Source organism: Salmo trutta, chromosome 3 (assembly GCF_901001165.1).
Source record: "Salmo trutta chromosome 3, fSalTru1.1, whole genome shotgun sequence".
In the NCBI taxonomy this organism is placed as follows: Eukaryota; Metazoa; Chordata; class Actinopteri; order Salmoniformes; family Salmonidae; genus Salmo; species Salmo trutta.
This window is the reverse complement of record NC_042959.1, coordinates 34,439,427-34,457,135: the sequence shown is the minus strand read 5'-3', so window position 1 is coordinate 34,457,135 and position 17,709 is coordinate 34,439,427. Positions and strand designations below refer to the sequence as shown.

Sequence of the window (17,709 nt, the reverse complement as noted above, 5' to 3'; positions counted from 1 at the left end):
ATTGTGGACCTGGGATTCCGGGAAGTGCCTTCTGATGAAGATTATTAAAGGTAAGTGAATATTTCTAATGTTATTTATGCATTTAGATGACTATAAAATGGCGGCTATCTGTATTGCCTAGTGTATTTTTCTGAGCGCAGTACTCAGATTATTGCAAAGTGTGCTTTTTCAGTAAAGTTATTTTGAAATCTGTCAATGCGGTTGCATTCAGGAGATGTTAATCTATAATTCTTTGCATAACAGTTTAATATTTTATCAACGTTTATAATGAGTATTTTTGTAAATTCACCGGCAGTTTTGGGGGAGATACATTTTCTGAACGTCATGCGCCGATGTAAAATGCTGTTTTTGGATATAAATATGAACTCGATAGAACAAAAAATGCATGTATTGTCTAACATAATGTCCTAGGAGTGTCATTTGATGAAGATTGTCAAAGGTCAGTGCATCATTTTAGCTGGTTTTCTGCTTTTGGTAACGCCTGTCCTTGCATTGAAAATGGCTGTGTGTAATTTTTTGTCTATGTACTCTCCTAACATAATCTAACTTTATGCTTTCGCCGTAAAGCCTCTTTGAAATCGGACAATGTGGTTGGATTAAGATGTTTATCTTTCAATTGGTGTAAAATAGTTGATTGTTTGAGAAATTGAAATGATTAGATTTTTGCTGTTTTGAATTTCGCGCCATGTATCTGGTCAAGCAATCCCGTTACCAGGATAAGAACGGGAAGGGGTGGCCCCAAGAGGAATTTGTAATGACTAGTTTGAACGGTACACAAATTGAGCGAGTTCCATTGTACACATATTTTGGTATCTGGCTTGATGACAAACTGTCATTTAAAAAACATGTCACTGAGCTGGTGAAAAAGTTGAAGTTCAAGGTTGGTTTCTTTTACGGCTGACTTTTGTCAATAGAAAATAAATTGTCCAAGCCACTTTTATGTCTATTTTAGATTATGGTGATATTATCTATCTGCATGCAGCAGCATCTACACTTAAACCACTAGATGCTGTTTTCCATTGTGATGCTTATAGAACTCACCATTGTGTTTTGTATCAAGAAGTGGGTTAGGCGTCTTTGTACGTAAGGAGAGAGTAGCATTTTCTTGTGTTTATCTGCAAAGCACTCATGCAGAAACTTCCTATGTATCTCTCGTCATTCATTCCATTTAGACTCACAAATGACAAAACCCGGTCTCAAGCTTGGAGTGGCACAGCGGTCTAAGGAGCTGCATCTCAGTGCTAGAGGCGTCACTACAGACCCTGGTTTGATTCCAGGCTGTATCGCAACCGGCCGTGATTGGGAGTCCCATAGGGTGGCGCACAATTGGCCCAGTGTTGTCCGGGTTAGTGTTTGGCCGGGGTAGGCCATCATTGTAAATGAGAATTTGTTCTTAACTGACTTGTGTAGGTAAATAAAGGTCAAATAAAAAAATAACACTGGAGGTCCATTCGGTCTCCACAGAGTTGGGAAAAATCTGCTTTTAGTTTTTTTTTGTGCCCTTTATGTGGAACAACTTACAGAGCTCTCTGAAATGATATGTTCTGGTCCACCTTGGTCAGTTCAGAGCAATGATCGGAGACGTCTGTGTTGATAAATGTGTCTGTTTATTCTTAAGATGTTTAGTAATTGTGTATATTGTATGTGTTTGATGTATTAATACAGGACTCACATATAATAGAGACACTCGTCTCAGTATGACTTCCCTGTCAAAATCAAGGTTAAATAAAAAAAAAAGGTTTAACATTTTTTATTCACCACCACCCCCAATGCACAATAATTGCAATTCACCTTTATGTTATGTGCGAGAGGAATCTCACACGTAGACAAACACACACACACATCCTGCACGGCGAGGAGGGCGAGGAGTGTTTTCTCTCTCTAAGCTCTCTGTAATTTGATTTGGAGGATGTTGTGATGAGAAAAGGAGCACATTACTGCAAGACGAGGACAGAGGGAAACAGGGAGGGAGGAGGTAAGGAGGAGTGGAGATGAGGGATGTCATTTTAAGGGTCAGGCTAATGTGTCTAAATTCTATTCCCATTTCTCTCATCTCAGACTCTCTCCCTGTCGTTTCCTTATTCCCCTCTCCTCCCCCACCCATCCATCACTCCCTTCCTCCTTCCCTCGCTAAGTATCTCAGGGCATTAGCCGGGGTTGTTAGAAAAAGGGCTTGATAGACCTCTTTGTACCTGACGGAGAGACGTTGAGCTGTGAAGTCATTGATCTGTCTAATCAGTGCTCTCTGACATGCAAACACACCAGCTGATTACACTGCTCCTATCCTACCCGCCTCTCTCAAACCCTCTCTCTCTCACTATCCCTCGCTAACTCTCTCCCTGTGGCTCACTCTAGCTCTCCCCCATCCTCCTTCATTCAACAAAAACCCAGGTGAGGGAGAGAGGAGAGAAAAAAGAGAGAATGTGGCAGAGAGAGAATGTGGCAGAGATAATTGAATGACAAGAAGGGCCTCTTCTGTCCTGCGGTGTGGTTGATTGCATATCTCGCTGCATGACTCAGTCTAAAATAACATTTGTGTGTGTCTCTCTCTCTTTTTGTAAGTGCACACATTTGTCTCGGTCTCTGTATTCATGTCTCCTGTCTGTTTCTCTGTCTGCCTGTCTGTCTGCCTGTCGGCGTTAGGTGCAATTGTATTATTTTGTGTGGATCTGTTTTTCTTAAGATGCATTATTCTCTACTGACAAAATCGTGTAGATTAATGTTCTGTCCTCAACAAGAACTCACGGTTTGACCAAATTGACTCCAGATTCCGACGTTTGTCCACGTTTCTCCAAATGTTAAATTTAGAAGTTGCTCTAAACATCCAATTTGTTGATGTTTTGGACACCCTGGGATGCTCCTCCCGCTGCGGCTGCTGCTGTCACCGGCGTTTTGCGGCTGGTTAAGTTTAGGCACTGATTCCGAAAGGTTAAGTTAAGAGTTAAGGTTTGGTATAGGGTTCAAACAAAAACAACTCCAAGGTTAAGTTTAGGCACCATTCTGAATGGTTAAGTTAAGGTTTAGGATAGGGCTGCATTATTTATTTAAATAAAACAAGTGCCTAACACTGGGATTATACACGCGACCGTCGGAGCCGGAGCTCGTGGCTTATGCCCATCCGCCGCCCTTGTTCACAGCGCCCTAGCGAAACCCAAGCCTACTTGATGGTAAAAGAGCTCACCGTTGACCCTAGTGGCCGGTTTTGAAGGCATCTCCTGACCGATGTCGGATTTCTAAATGGATCTTGAGCGACCTGGCTGCTGTCCTGCTGAAATCTGTCTTTGATTTTAGTTCTATAAAAGAGAAAGGGGGTAAGGGGGATGGAGACAGACAGATGAATGGAGAGAAAGAGAATGAGAAAGAGAGGAGGGAGCAAAATCCCCAGCCGAGCATCTGTGTCCTGCTTTTTCAATAATCTCTTGGCAGTTACATAAGATCCTGGACAGGACTAGAGCTCTGTGTGTGTGTGTGTGTGTGTGTGTGTGTGTGTGTGTGTGTGTGTGTGTGTGTGTGTGTGTGTGTGTGTGTGTGTGTGTGTGTGTGTGTGTGTGTGTGTGTGTGTGTGTGTGTGTGTGTGTGTGTGTGTGTGTTTTGGAGGGTGGGTAAAGAGATTGAGGACTGTGTTAATTTCTCAGAGACTACCAATTACAGGGAAGTAAGCCAATGAACTGCTGGCCCCAACCCCCCTCCCCCACAAACTCTATCTAGGATAGACCGCCAATATGTAGTGAACTCACTACTTGTTTGTTTGTGCTCTCGCACTGCCTCTGTTACGTGTGTGTGTGTGTGTGTGTGTGTGTGTGTGTGTGTGTGTGTGTGTGTGTGTGTGTGTGTGTGTGTGTGTGTGTGTGTGTGTGTGTGTGTGTGTGTGTGTGTGTGTGTGTGTGCGTGCATGTAGTTTATCCTGTTGATAATCCTATTAGTAATCAGCCGTTCTCACTTGAACACTGTCGGAGAGGGAGAAGGACAGAGAGAAAGAGAGAGAGAGCTCTAGAAGTTGAACTGAGTTATTTGAGTGTTTGAAGTTGAGTCTTGGGGAGGATTTGTTTGGTTGTTTGCTGTTCCGTGTGTATGCGAGCTTGCATTCATTTGTGTCTTTTTTTTGTCTGTGCGTGTATACGTGTGTCTGTGCGTGTATACGTGTGTCTGTGCGTGTATACGTGTGTCTGTGCGTGTATACGTGTGTCTGTGCATGTATACGTGTGTCTGTGCATGTATACGTGTGTCTGTGCGTGTATACGTGTGTCTGTGCGTGTATACGTGTGTCTGTGCGTGTATACGTGTGTCTGTGCGTGCGCGCTTATGTGCCGGACACATCAAGCATTCGGGTTGGCAGCAGTGTCACAGTAAACACACAGAGCACACAACCTTTTTTTCAGTTCAGACAGAGGAGGGGAGGGGAGGGTTTGGGGAGGGGTGGCGCAATGGAAGAAACGAGGGGAAGAGATGAAAGAGGTTGGATCTTGACAGGGTGTCTGGTGTCATGTTCTACCAGGGAGAGATAGAGGGATAAGCAGCACGTTGCTCACAGAGCTGAAATATCACTTCCTAATTAAAGCTTTATGTAACCAACATTACCCACAGAGACGCTGTCTGAATGTGTGTGTGTGTGTGTGTGTGTGTGTGTGTGTGTGTGTGTGTGTGTGTGTGTGTGTGTGTGTGTGTGTGTGTGTGTGTGTGTCAGCGTGTCTGAATGTGTGTGTGTCTGTTTCTATATGCGTGTGTCTTTCTGCGTGTCTGAGTCTGTGTGTCTGAATCAACACGCTCTCACAGTCTCACTGCAGAATCAGACGTCCAAATGTGACGTCCAAACGTCACATTTCTAGGCATTGAATTCTGAATGGTTAAAGGCCCCCACCAGTGGGTGATACCACCCCTATTTCAAAATAATTCCTGCCCTAGAGCGTAAGTACTCGCTAACGTTCCACCTCCGAAGAATGACGCAGGCCACTTATACATATTCACGAATTGGGGTGGGATAGAACGACGTGGTGATTTCCACGTGGAGTGGAGAAAACAAATAGGGAACTGCCAGCTGTCAGTGTAGCTAGTTAGCATGCTATCCTTAGCTAGCTATGCTATCTTGCTGGCCTTATCTACAGTATTCATACCCCTTGACTTATTCCACATTTTGTTGTGTTACAGCCTGAATTCAAAATATTTGTTTCTCTCTCACCCATCTACACACAATACCTCCAAATGACAAAGCAAAAACATGTTTTAAAATGTTTTACAAATGTATTTAAAATTAAATACAGAAATATCACATTTACATAAGTATTCACATGCCTGAGTTAATACTTTGTAGATGCACTATTGGAGTCTTTCTAGGTACGTCTCTAAGAGATTTACACACCTGGATTGTGCAACATTTGCCCATTATTCTTTTCAAAATTCTTCAAGTTCTGTCAGATTGGTTTTTGATCATTGCTAGACAATCATTTTCTGGTCTTGCCATAGATTTTCATGTAGATTTAACTCACAACTGTAACTCGGCCATTTAGGAACATTCACTGTATTCTTGGTAAGGAACTCCAGTGTAGATTTGGCCTTGTGTTTTAGGTTATTGTCCTGCTGAAAGGTGAATTCATCTCACATTGTCTGGTGGAACCAGGTAATCCTCTTGGATTTTGCCTGTGCTTAACTCCATTCCGTTTCTTTTTTATCCTGAAAAACTCCCCAGTCCTTAACGATTACAAGCATAACCGTGCTTGAATGTATGAAGTGTGGATGTTCTGTGTTGGATTTGCCCCAAACAATATGCTTGGTATTCAGGATGAAAAGTTAATTTCTTTGCCACATTTTTTGCAGTATTACTTTAGTGCCTTGTTGCAAACAATATTTTGGAATATTGTTATCCTCAGTTTTATCCTATCACAGCCTTAACTCTGTAACTGTTTTAAAGTCACTATTGGCCTCATGGTGAAATCCCTGAGAGGTTTCCTTCCTCTCCGGCAACTGAATTAGGAAGGAGGTCTGTATCTTTGTAGTGACTGGATGTATTGATACACCATCCAGCGTGTAATCAATAACTTCTCCATGCTCAAAGGGATATTCAATGTCTGCTTTCTTTGTTTTATCCATCTACCAATAGGTGCCCTTCTTTGCGAGGCATAGGAAAACCTCCCTGGTCTTTGTGGTTGAATTTGTGTTTGAAATTCACTGCCTGACTGATGGACCTTACAGATAACTGTATGTGCAGGTTACAGAGATGAGGTAGTCAAAAAATCTTGTTAAACACTATTATTAGCGCTCACCGTTGCCCCTAGTGGCCGGGTTTGACGCCATATCCTTACGTCATGCTTACCTCGACGGATGTCTAATTTCGCAGGGGATCTGGAGCGACCTGGCTGGTCTGAATGTGTGCCTGCATTTTTTGGGGTGTTTAACGATGATTAGGCTTTATGTGTGTGTGTGTGTGTGTGTGTGTGTGTGTGTGTGTGTGTGTGTGTGTGTGTGTGTGTGTGTGTGTGTGTGTGTGTGTGTGTGTGTGTGTGTGTGTGTGTTTGTTGGAGTGTGCTGTGGAGCAGTGGAGCGTTCAGAGAGAATGCAATGCTCCTGTGGTGATTGCTAAAGGGTAGCCCTCCAGGCGTTTCCACTTTCAGGGTTGATATACAACAACATCTCACGGTTTTACCAATTTGGCTTCAGAGTCGTACGTTTATCCACATTTCTCCAAACGTCAAATTTGGACGTTAAGGTTTAAGGTTTGTGATAGGGCAAAAAAATGATTGTGTCTACCTTTGGGATGGAATGCGCGACCTTCGGAACAGGAGTCATGGGATTAAGGTTTGGGTTAGGGTTAAAACAAACATTTTAAATGAGTGTTTACCACTGGGATTGAACAAACAACCTTTGGATCCAAAGTCATCGGATTACACTCATCCACCACCCACTTCTACAACACCCTAGGAAAACCCAAGCCTATTTGATGGTAAAAGCGTTTACTGTTCACCCTAGTTTTTGAAGGCATTTCCCGATGTCCTCAGGACATGGACAGACATCCAATTTCAAAGTCAATCTTGAGTGATCTGGCTGAGATATGAGAGAACAATGTGCTTCCAGCAGTGGAATATAAATGTGTCTGCGTGTGTGTGTGTGTGTGTGTGCGTGTGTGTGTGTGTGTGTGTGTGTTCCACAGGAGGCTGCTAAGGGGAGAACGGCTCATAGTAATGGCCGGAGTGGAGCAAATGGAATGGCATCAAACACTTGGAAACCATGTGTTTGATGCATTTGATACCATTCCACAACAATTCCGCTCCAGCCATTACCACAAGACCGTTCTCCCCAATTAAAGTTCCACCAACCTCCTGAGGTACGTTCGCGTTTTTATATGTGTGTATGTGTTTATGCATGCATGCAAGTGCACACACACACACATTCCCATTTCTTTTTTTTCTTTTTTTTAATCTCTCCGTCTGAAAATATCATCCATCATCTATCACTCCTTCGCTCCCCCTCTCTCATCTTTCAGGCCCCATCCCATCTCACTCCGTCACTACCAACCAGAGATAGACATAAAGACAGATACATAGAGACAGGTATATATATATATATATATATACAGTATATAAAGTATTCAGATCCCTTGACTTTTTCCACATTTTGTTACGTTACAGCCTTATTCTAAAATGTATTAAATAAATAAGAATCCTCAGCAATCATCACACATTATCCCATAATGACGAAGCGAAAAAGCTTTTTGCAAATGTGTTAAAAATAAAAAACAGAAATACCTTATTTACATAAGTACTCAGGCCCTTTGCTATGAGACATGCAATTGAGCTCAGGTGCATCCTGTTTCCATTGATCATCCTTGAGAAGTTTCTACAACTTGATTGGAGTCCACCTGTGGTAAATGATTTGGAAAGGCACACACCTGTCTATGTAAGGTCTCACAGTTGACAGTGCATGTCAGAGCAAAAACCAAGCCATGAGGTCAAATGAATTGTCTGTAGAGCTCAGAGACAGGACTGTGTGAAGGCACAGATCTGGGGAAGGGTACCAAAAAAGTCTTTGGGGTATTGTGTGTAGATTGATGAGGGAAAAAAAGCTATTTAATCAATTTTAGAATAAAGCTGTAACGTAATAAAATGTGAAAAAAGACAAGGGGTCTGAATACTTTCCGCGGGTACTGTATACTGAGAGAGAGAGGTAAAGAGAGAGAAGTGAGCATAGCCTTGCTATTGAGAAAGGCCGCCGAAGGCAGACCTGGCTCTCAAGAGAAGTCAGGCTATGTGCACACTGCCCACAAAATGAGGTGGAAACTGAGCTGCACTTCCTAACCTCCTGCCAAATATATGACCATATTAGAGACACATATTTCCCTCAGATTACACAGACCCACAAAGAATTAGAAAACAAATCAAATGTTGATTAACTCCCCTATCTATTGGGTGAAATACCACAGTGTGCAATCACAGCAGCAAGATTTCTGACATGTTGCCACAAGAAAAGGGTAACCAGTGAACAACCATTGTAAATACAACCCATATTTATTTATTTTCCCTTTTGTACTTGAACTACTTGCACATGACTACAACATTGTATACAGACATAATATGACGTTTGAAATGTATTTTATTCTTTTGGAACTTGTGTGAGTGTAATATTTACTGTTCACTTTTTATTCTTTATTTCACTTTTGTTTATCCATTTCACTTGCCTAGGCAATGTAAACATATGTTTCCCGTGCCTGTAAAGCCCCTTGGATTGAATTAAATTGAGAGAGAGAGAGAGGGATAGAAGAGGTGAGCAGATGTGTCCAGAAAGCAGGATGGTACAGTGACAGAGAGAGGAAAGAGGGTGAGAGGACCTAGAGGCGCGGAAAGAGACGGACATATGAGGAGGAGGAAAGGTGACTGAAGAGAGCGAGATGGGGGTGGAAGAGGGAGTGATTGAGGGATGATCAGAAAGGTTCTCCTGTCCTTGCTCCTCCCCTCTCTCTGATGTGATTGTGGTGTGGAGAGTTTAACCCTTTATGTGCAGACTCATTACAGCAACCCACTGCGCACAGACGTCGGTTCAACGTCTAGTTTTGATTTCCATTTGGTTGAGTTGTCAACTGATGTGAATTCGAAATTCAAACCAACCAACAGATTCACCATGTCATTGGATTTAAGTTAAACGTTTGGTTTGAAAAATACAAAATTCCAATTACGTTGATGACTTTTTGCAAATCCAATCAATCCAAGTTTTCCAAGTTGATTCAATGTCGTCACATTGAATTATTTGGTTGAAATTACGTGGAAACAATGTTGATTCAACCAGTTTTTGCCCAGTGGGAAGACCCATCTTAAATTGGAGATAGGAGAATTATGTTACTGTTAAACATTCCGATTAGTTTGATCCTTCCAGCTAAAAGTCCCAATACCACATATCACTTTGCGTTTGTTTTTGGGGATACATACATTTTTTTACCTAGATGCGCTCCGGCTTCAGCTCATGGACGAATGGCCTGACATTCCCCTTTTGGAATTCTCTGATACAGAGCAGAATTCATGGTTCCTTCAATGATGGCAAGTCACTGAGGCAGCAAAGCATCCCCAAACCATCACACTGCTACTATGAGGTTCTTACTGTGGAATGCAGTGTTTGGTTTTTGCCATACATAACGGGACCCATTTCTCCAAGAAGTCGACTCAAGTTTGCCAAAAAGCACCTGGAAGCACTTGGATGAGCGTCAAGACTCTTTGAAGAATGTTCTATGGATGACATAAGACTCTGGAGCGGTGGAAACGTGTTCTCTGGAGTGATGAATCACGCTTCGCCATCTGGCAGTACGACGGACAAATTTGAGTTTGACGGATGGCAGGAAAACGTTACCTGCCCAAATGCATAGTGCCAACTGTAAAGTTTGGTAGAGGAGGAATAATGGTCTGGGGCTTTTTTTCATGATTCGGGCTAGGCCCCTTAGTTTCAGTGAAGGGAAATCTTAATGCTACAGCATACAATGACATTCTAGACGATTCTGTGCTTCCAACTTTGGGGAAAGCCCTTTACTGTTTCAGCATGACAATGCCCCATACACAAAGCGAGGTCCATACAGAAATGGTTTGTCAAGATCGGTGTGGAAGAACTTGACTGGCCTGCACAGAGCCCTGACCTCAACCCCATCGAATACCTTTGGAATGAATTGGAAAGCCGACTGCGACCCAGGCCTAATCACCCCAAATCAGTGCCCGACCTCACTAATGCTCTTACGGCTGAATGGAATCAAGTCCCCGCAGCAATGTTCCAACATCTAGTGGAAAGCCTTCCCAGAAGAGGGGAGGCTGTTGTAGCAGCAAAGGGGGGACCAACTCCATATTAATCTCCATGATTTTGGAATGAGATGTTTGACGAGCAGGTGTCTACATACTTTTGGTCGTGTATATGAGTTTTTGTCAAATGTAATTCAAATTGAGAAAATTAAAGTCTCATTTTTTTAATCCACTTTTACATAAAGACCATTTAGATACAATATAATCAATCTACATTAGATTTGTGGGAATATGTTTAAGTCATGATTAATGCTGACTGACAGTGGATGTGTAATTCATTACTTTCTCTCTCTCTTCTCTCTTCTCTCTCTTTCCTCTCTCTTTCCTCTCTCTCTCTCTTCTTTCTTCTCCATCTTTCTCCTCTCTCTCTCTTTCCCTCTTCTTTCTTCCCTCTCTTTCCTCTCTCTCTCTCTCTCTTTCCTCTCTCTCTTCTTTCTTCTCCATCTTTCTCCTCTCTCTCTCTTTCCCTCTTCTTTCTTCCCTCTCTTTCCTCTCTCTCGCTCTCTCTCTCTCTCTCTTTCTCTCTCAGTCCAGGGTGGTGGCCTGTATGACGGCCACTCTGAGTCAGATGGATGACAGCCACTACTCCAGCTACCTAGAGACCTTCTCAGGCACCACTGACCTAGTGGTGAGACGTCACACACACAGTTGCACACACACACACACATGCACGCACACATATACACACACACACAAATGTACACAAGCATGCACACATACACACACACACACACCCACACAAGCACGCATGAATGCCTGCATAAATCCACACATCCACACTCACACACTCTCTGTGTTGTTGCAGGACTTCCTGATGGAGACGTTCCTACTGTTCAAGGAACTGATTGGGAAGCACGTCTATCCCTCGGACTGGATGGCCATGATCATGGTGCAGAACAGGTACTACACACACACACACACACACACACACACACAAGATGTAGTCTCACCAGATGTAGTCTCACAAATCTGACTTATTTCTGACAATGGTAACATTGTGATTATGGTGCAGAACAGAGACTGTACAAACAGCTGTAGTGTAGAGGAGCAATGTAGCGTAGTAGCTGGAGACACAGCTAAGGAGCACGAAGCAGATGGATAATGAACATCAAAACAAAATAATAAGAACATTCTCACACTCTAGTGTACTCTGATTTCTATTGCTGCGGTGTTAGGAAGATATTTGGTGTTTCAGTACAAAGAGTGCCATTTTCTGACTCAAATGACCAAGTAGCTGGGTACAGACTAGTGCTCTCGCATGCTGGCTCAAGTTGATGCAATCAAGTAGCGGTAGGTCAATGGTAATCAAGTCAAATCAAATGTATTTGTCACATGTGCTAAATACAACAGTTATAGTAGACTTTACCGTGAAATGCTGACTTACTACGAGCCCTTTCCCAACAATGCAGAGTTAAAAAGTAAGAAAATTAGCAACAAAACATGTTTAATAGTTACACAATAAAAAACAATAACAAGGCTGTATACAAGGAGTACCAGTACCGAGTCAATGTGCAGGGGTATGAGGTAGTTGAGGTAGTATGTACATGTAGTTATGGGTAAAAGTGACTAGGCAATCAGGATAGATAATAAACACATTAGCAACAGCGTATGTGATGAGTGTGTATGTGTGTGCATGTGTGTGTCTGTGGTGTCAATATGCATGCGTGTGTTTGTGTGTGTGTATGTGTGTTTTTTGTGTGTGTGAGCGTACAGTATGTGGTGTGTGTGTGTGTGTGTGTGTGTGTGTGTGTGTGTGTGTGTGTGTGTGTGTGTGTGTGTGTGTGTGTGTGTGTGTGTGTGTGTGGGTAGAGTCCAGTGAGTGTACATAGAGTCAGTGTATGAGAGCCAGTGCAAAAAAGGATCAATGCAAATAGTAATTTGATTAACTGTTCAGCAGTCTTATGACTTGGGGCTAAAAGCTGTTCTGGAAGCCTTTTGGTCCCAGACTTGGCGTTCTGGTACCGCTTGCCGTGCGGTTGCAGAGTGTACAGTCTATGGCTTGAATGGCTGGGGTCTTTGACAATTTTCTGTGCCTTTCTCTGATACCACATGGTTTGGAGGTCTTGGATGGCAGGGCCGTCCACACCACCCTCTGTAGCGCCTTGTGGTTGGATGCCAAGCAGTTGCCAAGAGGTGATGCAGCCAGTCAATCTTTTCAGCCTCCTTATGGGGAAGAGGCGTTATTGTGCCTTCTTCATGACTGTGTTGGTGTGTGTGGACCATGTGAATTGCTTAGTGATGTGGACACAGAGGAACTTGAAGCTCACGACCAGCTCCACTACAGCCCCGTCGATGTGGTAGGGGGTGAGCTCGGCCCTTCTTTTCCTGTAGTCCATGATCAGCTCCTTTGTTTTGCTGACGTTGAGGGAAAAGTTGGTATCACTGACCTCCTCCCTATAGGCTGTTTCATTGTCGACGGTTATCAGGCCTACCACCGTCATGTCATCAGTAAACTTAATGATGGTGTTGCAGTCGTGGTTGATCAGGGAGTACAGGAGGGGACTAAACACGCAACCCTGAGGGCCCCCGGTGTTGAGTGTCAGCATGGCGGATGTGTTGTTGCCTACCCTCACCACCTGGGGGCGGCACGTCAGAAAGTCCAGGATCTAGTTGCAGAGCGAGGTGTTTAGTCCCAGGATCCTGAGCTTAGTGCTGAGCTTGGAGGGCACTATGCTGTTGAATGCTGAGCTGTAGTCAATGAACAGCAGTCTCACATAGTTGGGAGAGGGCAGAACTGGGATTTACATCCTAAATCCCAGTTCAGATACACAAGATGAGACACAACGGTCATAAGGAGTTTTAGAACAAAGTTAGTTTGATCTGAACAGTCTAGTTTTAGAACATCTCATGTCGTCAACTGGAGTTTCCAAGATTCGGCATGTGAAACCTTTAGCTAAGGTCTTGTGACGAGACGGACCCATTTAGCCAGTCAGAGACCGTTACGCTAGCGTTCCGTGTTCAGCCAAGCAGCTAGTTAGCTAGCCAAGAAGAGAGCTACTGTAGCTAGCTATTTTGCTGCACAGTCACAAAGTGTACCCTGTTTCTGGTGCATGTATTTTATGACAATCGTTTGCTGCAACACATTGCTACGAGTAGTGGCAGCTTTGTTTCAAAGTTTCATCACGTCAATGTTAAGATTCCCCGTTACCGTGGAAACTGTCTCAATCGCATGCCTAGTCTCCTTGATCTAAATGCCATGTCTTTAGTCAGCTGTTGTACAACACAACATTCTAAAACTGGCTAGTTTTATCTTGTCTTACCTCGTGTCGGCTGTTGTATCTGAACTGGAGGCTGACGTTGTCTCATTAACAACAGGGGTCGCTGGACCAACGTTTTAAGATATTTACTCAAAAAAGTTTCAAAAATGCAACTGATATTCCATTCTGTTACATTAGGTCCACAGTGAGCAGATGTGTTGTTGCTGTGGACTGTAGCTTCTACAGGATTTGTCATGTCCCTAGGCTGTAAGGGACTGTTTATCCTATGAGACCAGACAAGGCCTTAGATAACACAAGATGATACTAGCCCTGAGATACTTAGGGAGGGGGGGAGACAGAGAGATTTCCACAGGCCAAGGATATGTCCGATAGCACAGTGCAGAGAGAGAGGGCGAGAGAGAGAGATAAAGAGAAGGTGGGAGAGAGCGGACAAGAGAAAGAGATAGATGGAGAGAGAGAAGATAAGGATGAGTGGACACGGATTAATAAGGGAAGGATGAAGAGATAGAGTGTTTCCTAGAGAGAAACGATAGAGAGGTCTGATGGAGGGAGCAATCAGTTCTTTTACAGGATCAAAAAGATAGATTGTGCTTGAAAGAGAAAGGCTAATATGAAGAAGATAGTCAACTAGTTTACTTGAACTTTTTAAACTTAGATACATTTAAATATGGTAAAGTTGTTTAGTTCCTTTACACAACAATTTGAATTATTTTAATAATTACTCATGTATTATCAGTACCTGCTTCAGCTATATGGATATCCCATATATATGGATATCCATATAGCTTGGATACTGTGTCAATATTGTATTATTGATATCATTTACATTAATATTTCGTATCAGGTCCAATTGATATAGATATCAGATGGCATGAATACTGATAACATATCAATACAGTTAACATGTATTGTTGATATCACGTCAATGTCAGTACTGATACAGTATATAGGTAGAGATAGATATCATGCTGTCATCTCATAAACTGTACGCTGCGTCTCTGTCAGGGTGTTCCTCCGAGCCATCAACACCTACGCTGACACCATGAACCTCAAATTCCTCAACAACAATGACTTTGAAGTGCAGGTCAGTGTGTGTATGCGTGTGTTTTTGTGTTTGTATGTGTGAAAATTATGAAAATGAACACTCCACACTCATTCTCTCATTCTCTCCTTCTCTCTCTCTCACACACACACACACACACATTCTCATTATTTGTATCCCTCTCCTCTCTCTCTTTCTTTCTGTAGTTGTGGAATAATTACTTCCATTTGGCTGTTGCATTCATTACCCAAGAGTCATTGCAACTGCAGCACTTCTCTCCAACCAAGAGGAACAAGATCCTGGCAAAGTGAATTCAATTTAAACAATTTCTCTTTTGTTTCTCCTCTGGCAATATTAACGAGTAATGTACTAAAACAAAGCTGATTTATTTTTATCTTCAGGTATGGAGACATGAGGAGACTTATCGGTTTTGCCATACGGGACATGTGGTACAAACTGGGTAAGTGTGTGTGCGTGTGTGATTGCGTGTGAATGTATGAATGTGGGTGTTATATACTCTGAGACTGTTTGTGTGTGTGTGTGTGTGTGTGTGTGCGTGCGTGTGTGTGTGTAGGTGGGAATAAGATCTGTTTTATCCCTGGGATGGTGGGTCCTATCTTGGAGATGACTCTGATTCCTGAGGAAGAGCTGAGACGAGCGACCATCCCCATCTTCTTCGACATGATGCAGTGTGAACACAAACTCGCCGCGCACTTCCAAAAGGTGTGACAGTGGCACACACACACACAACCACACACACATGCGTGCACACACACCCAGGCTTTTACAGCTTCCGAGAGGCTTACCCATTCTCTATCGCTTCTCTCCCTCTGTCTGTCTGTAGTTTGAAAACGAGATCATTCTGAAGCTGGATCATGAGGTGGAGGGAGGAGGAGGAGATGAGAGATACATGGAGCTACTGGAAACCATGTGGGGGCCTTTAATCAATATCAATATCACAGGCAATATCTGTAATCTTATACTCTATCAAACACTCATGCTTTCTGGCTTACGTGTGTGTGTGTGTGTGTGTGTGTGTGTGTGTGTGTGTGTGTGTGTGTGTGTGTGTGTGTGTGTGTGTGTGTGTGTGTGTGTGTGTGTGTGTGTTTGTCAGACTGTTGGAGTGTGCTGTGGAGCATCCCTTGTTAAGGCCAGAGGTCGAGCACTTCGTTGACTTGGTGAAGGGACTCCTGGTGCGTCTCCTTGACTACCGCACGGTGATGAGCGACGACAGCCGCAACAACCGCATGAGCTGCACCGTCAATCTCCTGGTACGCCACGCCCACGACAGGAAGATCCACATTGGGAAGAATGCTACATCTTTCATCAGCATATCTGGTTTCACAACGATTAGCACGCTGTGGCGTCAACTGCTGTACACACACACCTTCATGTTTCATGTGTCATCAGCCTGTCCCGCCTCACGCAAATCAACCGCGACTTGCAGTTTCACTTTCAGCACAATACTACACCCTTCTCCCCGAAAAATAAACCGATCTGTTGATCTAAATATCCTTACCTCAGGCTAACTAACATTAGCATGCTATGCTAAACGCAAGCTAATCATCCTTACCTCAGACTAACTTACATTAGCATGCTATGCAATATGCAAGCTAATCATCCTTACCTCAGGCTAACTGACATTAGCATGCTATGCAATATGCAAGCTAATCATCCCTACATCAGGCTAACGACGTTAGCATGCTATGCAATATGCAAGCTAATCATCGCTACCTCAGGCTAACTGACATTAGCATGCTTTAGCTAACACACAGATCCTAGGGCTGCATCTGGATCACTCAGACATGCATGCTAGCTGCGCACATCATTAGCTTATGCTACTGACTCTAAATGATGAATGATCTTTCTTCTCTGAGCACCAGAGAAGAAACGTGGTGTGTGTGTGCGTGCGTCGTGTGTGTGTGTTTGTGTGTGTGCTGGTGATGAGACACACACACACACCCTCTCTGTTTATCCCCACACACATATCCATGCTAACAAGCAAAGTCTCACACTCCTCTCTGTTGTTTTTGCAGAATTTCTACAAGGACATCAACCGTGAAGGGATGTACATCAGGTGACACTTTATGCAACAATAACATGTTGTCATTTCAATTGTAAATATGTTTCATAACTCTAGTTACACAACCACTCTACTTTCATATATATTTCAAACGTTAGAGAGTTTGGGTATAGTGTTTCTGTATATGTATGACTATCTGTGGTGTTGGACTGGGTAGGCTACATGAGCTGGTTAGACTGTGTATAACAGTGGATTACTCACTGGGTGAGGGCGAGAATGTGACCGTGTGTGTGTGTGTGTGTGTGTGTGTGTGTGTGTGTGTGTGTGTGTGTGTGTGTGTGTGTGTGTGTGTGTGTGTGTGTGCGCGTGTGTCTCTGTGTGTGTGTGTGTGCGTATGTGTGTGTATAATCTGACAAGGGATTATCTCAATCCTGCTGAATTAATGTCAAAATCCAGAGGATCAGGCCCTCCACTCACAGCAACATGTGCACTCATTTTAGGAGAGAGAGAGAGGGATGGAGAGAGAGAGAGGGATGGATGGAGAGAGAGGGAGGGATGGAGAGAGAGGGAGGGATGGAGAGAGGGAGAGAGAGAGGGAGGGATGGAGAGAGAGAGGGATGGAGAGAGAGGGAGGGATGGAGAGAGGGAGAGAGAGAGGGAGGGAGGGATGGAGAGAGGGAGGGATGGAGAGAGAGGGAGGGATGGAGAGAGAGGGAGGGATGGAGAGAGAGAGAGGGATGGAGAGAGAGGGAGGGATGGAGAGAGGGAGAGGGAGGGATGGAGAGAGAGGGAGGGATGGAGAGAGGGAGAGAGAGAGGAAGGGATGGAGAGAGAGAGAGGGATGGAGAGAGAGGGAGGGATGGAGAGAGGGAGAGAGAGAGGGAGGGAGGGATGGAGAGAGGGAGGGATGAGAGAGAGGGAGGGATGGAGAGAGAGGGAGGGATGGAGAGAGAGAGAGGGATGGAGAGAGAGGAGAGGAGGGAGAGAGGGATGGAGAGGAGGGGAGGGAAGAGAGAGGAGGGAGGATGGAGAGAGAGGGATGGGATGGAGAGAGAGAGAGGGATGGAGAGAGAGGGAGGATGGAGAGAGGGAGAGAGGAGGGAGGAGGGTATGTGCGAGAGGGAGGGATGGTAGAGAGATGGCGGATGGAGGAGAGAGGGAGGG

At 43.9% G+C, this 17,709-nt stretch overlaps 1 protein-coding gene across 2 annotated transcripts in view; it reads left to right on the top strand.

The window, feature by feature from the left end:
* The window catches only part of LOC115173846 (dedicator of cytokinesis protein 2), a 153,347-nt gene that overhangs the window by 110,884 nt on the left and 24,754 nt on the right, over nucleotides 1-17,709 (top strand). For both annotated transcript variants that reach the window (XM_029732302.1, XM_029732296.1), the window contains 9 exons: nucleotides 10,792-10,890; nucleotides 11,068-11,162; nucleotides 14,486-14,564; nucleotides 14,729-14,829; nucleotides 14,924-14,982; nucleotides 15,097-15,245; nucleotides 15,367-15,452; nucleotides 15,637-15,793; nucleotides 16,559-16,599. In XM_029732302.1, the coding sequence (XP_029588162.1) occupies nucleotides 10,792-10,890; nucleotides 11,068-11,162; nucleotides 14,486-14,564; nucleotides 14,729-14,829; nucleotides 14,924-14,982; nucleotides 15,097-15,245; nucleotides 15,367-15,452; nucleotides 15,637-15,793; nucleotides 16,559-16,599 (866 nt within the window). The remainder of the gene's footprint in view (nucleotides 1-10,791; nucleotides 10,891-11,067; nucleotides 11,163-14,485; nucleotides 14,565-14,728; nucleotides 14,830-14,923; nucleotides 14,983-15,096; nucleotides 15,246-15,366; nucleotides 15,453-15,636; nucleotides 15,794-16,558; nucleotides 16,600-17,709) is intronic.